This window comes from Alligator sinensis, unplaced genomic scaffold (assembly GCF_000455745.1).
Source record: "Alligator sinensis unplaced genomic scaffold, ASM45574v1 scaffold1841_1, whole genome shotgun sequence".
NCBI classification, from domain to species: domain Eukaryota; kingdom Metazoa; phylum Chordata; order Crocodylia; family Alligatoridae; genus Alligator; species Alligator sinensis.
In genome coordinates, this window is record NW_005843034.1 from 161,540 (window position 1) to 171,600 (window position 10,061).

A 10,061-nucleotide genomic window follows, 5' to 3' on the forward strand; every position below is an offset into this window, starting at 1 on the left:
GCTGCAGGGAGGAGGCCCAGCCTCCCCTCCCCCCCCCTGCCTGCCAGCCCGCCCGCCTCGCCTCGCCTCGCCCCAGGGCCCCGCTGTCTTCACGCGCCAAGGAGCATCACCCCCAAGTTAGAGGCCCTGATCCAAAGCCTGCCGAGCCCAGAAAGGCCCCCGTGCCCTCAGCGGCCTTTGCAGGGAGGAACGTCGGGGCCAGAACCTGTCGCGACACGAGAGCCCACGCTCATCAAGTGCTTGCCACCCTAGTGCCACCTTACTAGCAGTATTATTATTATTATTATTATGAAGAAGAAGAAAGATAGCAAGAAATAAGTGATAAATAATAAAGTAACTGCTTGTATGACCACAAGGTCCTGGTCCAAGATGAGGGCTGCCTCTCAGGGGTGGGCAATTATTTAGGCTGGTCAGCAGGCCAGTCAGCACCCTCTGCTCCACAACTGCTATGGAGCCTGCAAGCCCTGCGACTCCTCCCAGCGCACAGCCCCAGCCCCAACCCGGGGCTGCCCAGCGCCCACTGTGGACTTGCCCCAGCCCGAGCTGGAACCCATGTGCAAGGCACTGACTGTCCATGGCCTAAAGAACTTGTGTCTTAAGCGTAAGGTGTGGTTCAGGGGGGCCACGGACAGCCAGCCAGGGAGCACAAGGAAACAAGAGAGACAATGTTGGTGAGATAACAGAAGACACACCACAACACAGTGTTATGCCTAACCCATGAGGGTTTAATTTACATTGTTTGCTCATAGGATGCCATAAACAAATGGCAGCTGGGCATTCAGGTCCTTGTATTACTATTTTTTTTCTGAAAGCTTCACCAAAGAGTGTTCAGTCTAGGGGCAACTGTGATCCTCCTGTGTTTGTGCAGAGGTGGAAATTAAAGTTTTTAAAAGGGAACCTCTGTTTCCAGGGGTATTAATTGCACCTGAAAGCTGTCTGCATGTTGCATCTACAATTGAATTGTAAGCACAAATCTGAACATTCCCCAACTAATCCATTCGACTGTGGGTGCAAATTAGATACAGTTGTAACTGCTGAGATTTTCATCCACAATTCATGCAATAGTTTACCAATTAAATTGGAAGCACTGCCAGGTTATTGTTTTATGTGGTATTAGCTAATTACTATTTAAACCCTAATTTTGGGGCTAAATTTTTACTTTGAGGGTGAAAGGATTTAGGACTAGGTAACTTAAGATAGCTGGCTGTAATGTTCCATTACAATACCTTTGGTTTATTGTTTCAGAACCAGATTGAAAATAAATGTCCCTGTATCAGAAGTGGGCAACCTATAGCCCACAGGCCAGACATGGCCCGTGAAGACACTGGGTTCTTGTAGGGGCAGCTCAGGGCAGCAGACTCCAGCTATAGCAGTGGAGGAAGCATTCCCACGGTCCTAGAGCCTATCTAGTTTTTCTATCTAGTCCTTTCATGCTTCTACAGGGGGGATGAATCAAAAGCCGCAGCCAGTGACAAAAGGTTGGCTATATAATCAGTGGTTGAGATGGTTTATGGCCTCAGTTGCTCAACATCCTTTACTGTCCAGAAAAAAATACATTGCTTTCATTTGTTTAGGGACATAAGGCCATATATTCATTTAGACAATCACATTGATTTGTGTGCATGGCAAAAAAAATGGAACTCACTGGTAGGCCTAAGATTAATCAGGATCTTCTTCCTCCTTAAAAGATCCTTCCTTTTGTCATGTAAAAAAAAAGTGACTATTATTATTTTAAGTAAAACTTATGATTATTCTGAAAACAAATTAAAGAAATATCTATTTTTCTTCCAGTTTGTTAGCTATGTCCATTGAAAAATATCTGAGGTAGTTGTTTAGGAGAAAGCTTACCTGGTTTTTTTTAATTTGTTCAATTTTCTTTTTTTAAATAAGAAAATGTTAACTGTGAAACCACAAAAATTGGCACTGGAAATTAGGAACAGGTTTAGTTCTGAAACTGCTTTTAACCTTTTCTTTGAACAGACTAGACATCAAACTGGTAATCTTTCTTTATTTATACTATATTCACCTCGCTCTCAGTTCCACATAGAATACCAAACTAGTGCATGTTAATTATTTTGTATATGTGCTGTATGCCAAATCAGAGGAAGACGCTCTGCTTTTATCATTTTGCCACTTGAGCCTGATATGTAATTTATACCTCTGTTTACAGAACTGCTGAATTTCAGACTATTGCAGCAATTGTCTGAGTTTGTTGGTTTGCTTACCACCTTCTTTAAAAGGTTATGTTTGAAATATCATGGGCAGTTTTCTTCTTTTCCTGCGCACTTATTTTAAGCCCTAATAAGCGTATGTATTTCTAGATTCTATAGCAAAGTAAGTATCTTAGGAAGATAAATTAAATTATAATTAGGATTGTCTGGGAAACAAGAATTGGGTTTCACAGAATTCAGGGTTTTGACTTTTGTTTTTGTTCTGATGAGGAGCAAATCAAAATAGAGACTTTTCAATTTTTTATTTTTTTTTTGCAGAGGGAAGAGAGAGGATGTAGGTTCAGGCTTCTGGTCTGATTCAGACAAGGTGCCCTAATCACTGAATTTATTCTGGTAATTCTCTCTCTGTCTGAGCAGAAATACCATTCTGGACCTCAAAAACTTTCCCAACAGTTTAATCAAAACAGATAAATTTCTGCAAAAAGTTTCAATGTTAACAATCTAACATTTTACAATGGAAAATGTTAATCAAAAAGCTGGCTCTCATAATAGCATTTGAACATATTAAAATTTCAGACAGTTCATTATTAAGAAACACAGTGAAGCAACCATTATTATTATTAATCTCTTCTGGGTTATTCAAATTACAAGAGGCAATTAAATATAACATCTCGATATACTTGGCTTTTTAACTTGTCTAACTTAAGTTGGCAGTTTCTGCTAATTCTTATCTGGATTAGTGTTGAATACAAGGCAGATTTCATTCAGTTCACTTTTATACAAAATTTAAATCAAGAAAAATACAGCATATATATATAGAGAGAGAGTAACTCTTGAGAAAAAAAAAACACAAGAAAAAGGACATATCTGAGAACGAGAGACTCAGGAGACAGAAGAGGTGGGGGCATCTTGGCTGAAGGTGGATAGGACTTCATCTGGGCATCAGCTTTGGGAAATCTCTATAGCTACAGTGGTTCCATTGCTCTTCCAAGGCCTCTGGACATCTGCAATACCAGACAAGCTGTATGGAGACTCTCCTGCTGGGAGGAGGTTTAAACTGGAGCCACCCTGCAACTCTGCTGCTGAACAGTGAGATGTCCCTCCTTAGTCCATTAGTCAGACTTTAAGCCATTGGACCCAAATGATACCAAGCTCCCTGCAAAAGGCAGGATGGAATTCTTTGGCTCTAAGCCTAGGCCTACCAGAAAACCACACAGATGTAAGCCAGATGAGAGAACGATCATCAGCACAGCCATAGTGCACAACACTCTGCTAAATAAAATATGCCATCTTGATCAGCATTGTTATCCACTTATGGCTGAAAGAGGCTAAAGAAGTACATTTTAAAGTAAATAATCTATTTGAGTAGAGGGTAGCTGTGACATAACCTAAAATTTTCCTGCCTGCTGGCTTGATCCAGCTGTCAGCATTACAATGAATACAAGCCAAAATTAAAAATAATATATTCCTCAATGATGCTTTTGTCCCAAGGTGTTCCTGTAATATTTATTGTAAGACATTTCCTAATTAGATATAAATCTGTTTTTCTTCTGTTTTAAAAGAATTCTGTAACATGAATTAAATATAAAGCATAATTATATAATCCTTTTATCATGTGCATTTTAGAATAATTCCCTGAATTTTACCAGCTCATACTAACAGAAGAGCCATGTCATGAATCTGTAAGTATGAAGACCATTACATGCAAGTGCTACACACAGGACCTGTGAACAAGAGCCCACAAATGCTTTATCCAGCTCTCATGATATCACATCACTGTAAAATCTGTTACATTTAGTAAGGTACAGTATCACTGGAAGTTCATGTGGATTTTGCTCTGAAGTAATATTTGCAAGCCTAATATAGTTTTCAAATATTGTATCTGGATATGTATATGATTAACGGAAGTAACATTATTGTAACTAATACTGGCTCCAAATGTGCAAGTGATTCCCTCCAAGTTGACTGCCTGCACACGTGTGTATGTATGTTGGCATACACACCTGAGACTGCAGTCCAAGAGTCTACCAGCTGGGCCCTACCAGCAGTAAATCCATGCAAGATCATAAAAAAATCACCATCCTTTCTACAAGGCAGGAACTATCAAACCAACCATTATATCTTCTGAGGCATATCCTGAAGTCATTTGACATGCAGAGCTTTCCTTGACCTCAGTACACATTTTGTACATGGCAGAATATAAGTGTATCACTCTGTCTAGTTACAACTACAGGAGAAAATCCTTGTTAAGGCAAAGAGCAGTGCTTCATGGTCATGCAGAGAATAGCTACCCTCACACCTCTCTCCCACTGAGTCACCTCCAGAAAACGTTTACATTCTACCAAAATGAGAGGCTCATGTATCCTAAGAACAGGAATCTATTGAAACCTGCCTAATTCCATATTTTTTTACAAAACATTTTTACTTTCCATACCATGGACAGAGACTAAAAACTTTTCACGTTTCCCTTCCACTTAGAACTTAATCCTACTTAGAACAACTTACTTCCTAAAGTGTTTCGATTTGTTTCTACAGCTCATCCTTACAGTCACTTCACATTTCTGCAGCTTGTTTTACAGCTTGGCTATAACTTTAAATAATTGTAAACAACAGATCTTGATAAAGAGCCATTGTGCTCTTCATTGAAATATAATTTTCCAAAAAAAATCCAATCTGAAGTTTTAAGCATCAGAAGTACTTATTTTATGCATCTTGAAACTTCAGAAGGTGAAAAGTGTTTGTGTTTTAGTTGAGATGTAGAAAACCTAGGTTCAATTCTCCTCCACGGTCAGTGCCACTAGCACTGGACTAGACATTCAGTGTCTCTTCCTTTGGTCTACTGCATATTTATTTACTGGCACAAAGTGGGACACCTCAAACAGGAGAGACTGAGAATGATCTCCCCCACAACAGCCAGTAATCTGGTTGGCCATGGCATTCACCTTGAATGGGGATAAAACAGCAGGAAAGGTAGGAAAACCTTGATCCCTCACCTTCCAGGTGAGTGTCCTATGAGGGTATTGGCTGTAATGGGTTCTGATTCTCATGCTCTTATTTTTCACAAAACCTTCAAAAGGTTTCAGATTCACCCTCATATGAAACAAGAATCATTTTGAAATCTCTGAAATACTTGTCAGACAGTACAGCTGTCGTCCCCCTCAACCATTCAAATTAGCTGTGCTGAGCTTGTGCTTGAAGTAACTGAGTTGAAGTGGCAAAAACTGCTTTACCTTATACCTCCTCAAACTTTGGGACTGGCCAGTAACTCAAGTGGTTCCCAGGACAAGTTAGGACAGTTTCAGTGCTGCTTTAACTGACACCAGCTGGAACATTTTCCTAAATACTATATCACAAGCCCTATGACTGCCAGATTTCCATCTCCTACTAACTTTACCCCTCCACCAGAGGCAGGGGATTAAAATAGCATAAAACCATCTATACCAATGTTGACATAGTAGAGCATTCTACACTAGAGGAATCCATAACTCCTCCATTTAGACTTCTTTAAAGTCTCTTGGAATCATTTCAGCAGCACAAAGGGAACTTATCTGGAACTGTAAATCTGGCCCAGAGATTTGACTGGAAGTCTATAGGGGAGGAGGGTAAAGAATCAATTTTATGGGCAACCTGGTGGAGAGATTTCATTTATTAGTAGAACTTGTTGCAATTTTTCCATAAAAATAATTTTAAATAATTAATAATGCCACTGTTGGATAAATTACTCGTATTTTGGCAAAATTTCATTTTCTTTATATTGACTGTGAAAATCCAATTTGTTCACTCCCTAATTTTTCCTCCTTTTTTACACAGAGAAAAAAGATCAAAAAATTTGGATTTTTCCTACTAAAACAAAACAAATCTTTAAAAGATTTTAACTGACAAAATTGTAAAGCTTTACATTACATGCAAAATCATTAGGGAAATTTTGTAAGCTGCTTTAAGTAGCTCGTCTTGCTAGGTGCGCTGAAGAAGTGGCTTGGATCAGCTGATGCATTGGGTCATGTTGCTGGTCAGCAGAGGACACAAGGGTAGAAAACTGATTGGTGAGTCTTCATTTGGGTACCAAATCAAAGACTGGGTTTAGAGAATTAATTGCTCAGAGAAATGATGAGTCAAGGAGACAAATGATTTCTCGGGCTGAATGGAATAAAGAACAGACGGGGATAAGAAATGGATGGATTGGTGAGATTTGATTGTGCAGGAGGATGGAATGATGAATATGGAATACAGGAGAGAAATGCAAAGAAGCAGCAAAGAGATATGAAAGTCCCAGCTATAGGCAAGGGCTTCAGAAAAGTTTAGGTGTAGCAAAAACAAGATGTGTTCACTATCAGAAAGAACAGTTGGACAGAAAGGGGCAGTGAATTAAAAAAACATGGATTAGAAAGGAAAATAGGAGACTGAAAAATAAAGAACGTGTGGGTGGGATGTGGTAAGTGACCTGTGGAGAGGTGCAAGCAGGCATGAGTGAGATTGAAGACACAGCTGAACAGACAGTTAAAAAAACTGAGGGGTTTAGAAGGGGAATGCAACTGGAATTTGGATCCCAGGAGTTCTAATGCATATTTGCAGACATGTTATTTTTTACTGGAAAATTATTCTGTAATTTCACATATAAAGCAAGCAGGTCCCCTCTTTCTTTTCTGCTTTTTGCTTAGAATAAAATGCAGTTTCACCTGATACTTTCACAAAATGCTAGGGAATAACCCAGCTCCCTTCAGACTTGGCATCAATCTGCACTGCTCCCTCCTGTCTTTAATTACATTATCTATGGGTCCACTTGGTCTTTTGGCCACTATGCCCAACCCTAGAGCAAACCAATGTCAGGCCCACTTCTGGTTAAACGCATGCATATGGGGTGATCAACCAAAACATTACTCAAGCTCAACCACAAGACTTAGTAACTGGAGACATATATTCAATTCTGAGTGTCAAAATGTACCTAATATATTGTCCAACACTACACAATGACCAACATTTTAAAAGATAGAGCCCAAACCTTATATAGATTCCATTTATGTCTGACTTTGCTTACCTCAAAAGGCAGCGTTATTGGCGGTGGCGGCTTTTTCAGTTCTTCACATTTTCTCTTTTTACATATCCGGTGACTAGTTTTACGTTTCCTGCAACAGCTGCATTCTTCACAATTGGTTTTCCGCAGGCAGGGTTCACACACCCCACAACGTCTTCGTTTCTTCTTTTCTAGCATAGGAAGCAAAGATGAATATGACAGTTGGTGACCATAAGCTGGGTTGATAAAGGAGGATGGATCCGAGGCCTCAGCTGGTCTGACAGTGTCACCCCTGTTGTCCTGAACCAAGTTCAAGTTTATTCCAATATTTCCTGATTGTGATGAAGAAACTTTGTGTTGCAGCTCTAAATCAGCTGGTATATCTATATGTACGTCTCTGTCAGAGGCAAGAGTGGAGTTTCCTGTGCTGGAGGACAACTGTGAAATACAGCCTTTAGGGGATTGTCCAGAACTTCCACTGAAGGCTTGAACTGTTGTAGGGATTAAATCTGCTGCACTTTCTTCTGTGTTTGATGATGAAATAGGAATATAACCAGAATCCAAAACTAATTTTTTTTCATTGATACATTCAATGGATTGTTCAACATCCTCCATTACTTGATTATTTAAAGAGGTATTCGAAAATGAATCACAAACTGTCACATTTTTTGTGTCAGATTCCAAATCATCTTTTTTACAGCTCAGGCCAAAATCTGAGCCAGGTTCAACATCCTCTGTTATGTGATTATTTATACGGGTATTTGAAAATGAATCACAAACTGTCGCATTTTTTGGGTCAGATTCCAAATCATCTTTTTTATAGCTCAGGCCAAAATTTGAATCTGGTTCTTTACTAGTAGGCACCAAATCCACATCTGATTTTATCTGGGATTTAATAAATAAGCTTGAATCTTCTGAATGTGCAATTGAATTTGATTCAGTAGTACCTACAGAGTCAGAATTTGGATAAGGTTCTTTATTTCCAGGCTCCAAATCCATCTTTAAATGTGATTTTGCAAAAGAGCCTGGATCTTCTAAATTTTCTTTTGAGTTTAATTCAGAGGTAATTATAGATACAGAATTTGAACTGTGTTCTTCAATAGGCACTAAATCCAAGTCTGTTTTCATGTGGGATTCAACAAATGTGGCTGAATTTTCCAAACATCCTTCTGAATTTGATGCAGATGAAACAGAATCAGAATTTGAATCACATTCTTGACCAGCGGGCACCAAATCGAAGATAGTCTTTAAAGAAGATTCTGTAAATAAGCATGAATCTCTTAAACGTACCTTTGAGTTTGATTCGTAGGTAATTACAGAGTCAGAATGAGAAGATGGAGGAACAGACACAGAATTTTGAACAAAAGGTTCCTGTGAACTATCTGTGTTGGGTTCACTTGATGTCTGCTTATGGGGTAGGTCTTCACTTTCATATTCCCCCTCTAACACTTCTGAATTTTGACTAATTATTGGACTGTCTGAACTACAGACATTTGTTTCAGGCTTTACAATCTTTCTGTCTTGACTATCACATTTCATAGAGGGATCTTCATTGACATCACACAGAGCGTTCTCCCCTTCGAGAGGAGTTAATTCTTTTTGTGCTAAATCTGGTTTCAACACTGTTTCACTTGCTTCAATGTTTTTTTCTTCCAGTTCAGCTAAGGTTCCTTCTTTCCTTGTTTCTAATCTTTTCGGTGCTATAGCTGTCTTATTTTTAGTGATCGCTGAAGCTTGGGACAAACTGTGTGAGAATGATCGGCTACGCAGAGACATTGTAAAGCCATTGAAATTTAAAGAATCCTGGTTTTGAAGGAGATTATTATCAGTTTTCTCCAAATTTACCCAAGATGTTCCAGATAATGCTCTAGTTACAGTACTCCTGAGAAATCTACCTGATGAGTTTAAAGTTGGTTTATTTTCTTGTTGCTTTTTCTTAACATCATTTTCTGGCACTTTCTTGCATTTTTCAGAACTCCTGGCCTTTGTAGAAGTCTTCCTTGTGGAAGTTGCTTTCTTTCTTACTTGGCTAGATTTCTTTTTGCCTTGGCTAGTTCTCCTTTTGCCCAACTCTTCCTTTTTGACTGATCTGGAAGGTCTGGCATGGTGAGCCATGTTTACTGAGATGTGGAAGAGATGTAAAAGGAGTGGTGAAAAAGATCATGGAATCTTGAAAGATTTTTTTTCAATTCAACAGAAAATTACTTATTCTCATTGCTGGTCTCTGTAACAGCACAAAGATAACTCTGAAATAAAGAAAAAAAGATTGTTTTATTTTTATTAACCACAGAAACTTATGTATCTTAAAACTATTTAATAAAAATACACCAAGGCAAAAGTAGAAATACTTGAGTATTATCAAGCAGTCTTATTAATATAGGAGTCTTGAAATACGAGTATGCTTTATAGCCTGTTCAAAATGGACTTAAATGTTTGCAACTCAATAAAATGTGGCCATACCTTAAAAGACCATGGCAACTGCATAATATTCTCAATTAGTGACTTTTTCCACAAATACTTTACAGAAAAGTGTGAATTAACTTAAATATAATTCAGATTAATTACAACCCTCCTCCCCAAGTTCATAAGGGGCAAGAATATGGCCTGGTTGTATGGGAATGCATAAAGAAGTAATGCTCAGGTTTTTAGCTCCATGCAGGCTGTGAGTGGTTGCAGCAGGGAGCGCCGGCCACAGGGTGGGGAGGGGCCACTTTTCCCCCTGCACTCAGCACCAACTAGTCCCCTGCCCTTCCCCACACCCTCCCCTTAGCTGAATTTCCCATGCTGGTGCAGCCAGGGAGCCACATGGTCCCAGGCCAGAAGCCCCTGCTGGGGCTTCTGGGTGGGAGGGCGGGGTGGCCAGGCCCTGCTGTTCTGGG

At 39.4% G+C, this 10,061-nt stretch overlaps 1 protein-coding gene across 5 annotated transcripts in view; it reads right to left on the reverse strand.

Annotated features, from left to right (window-relative positions):
- TET1 (tet methylcytosine dioxygenase 1) overlaps positions 1-9,324 on the reverse strand; it is a 139,078-nt gene extending 129,754 nt beyond the window's left edge. For 4 of the 5 annotated variants that reach the window (XR_003092049.1, XR_003092050.1, XM_025193236.1 and 1 more), the window contains exon 1: positions 7,207-9,099. Coding sequence is in view for 3 of the 5 variants with exons in the window: in XM_025193236.1 (XP_025049021.1) it covers positions 7,207-8,958 (1,752 nt within the window). In the remaining 2 variants the exon portion in view is untranslated. Of the gene's footprint in view, positions 1-7,206 lie in introns of all 5 variants that reach the window. The other variant, XM_025193235.1, reaches the window with a different exon arrangement.
- Positions 9,325-10,061: the final 737 nt, after the last annotated feature.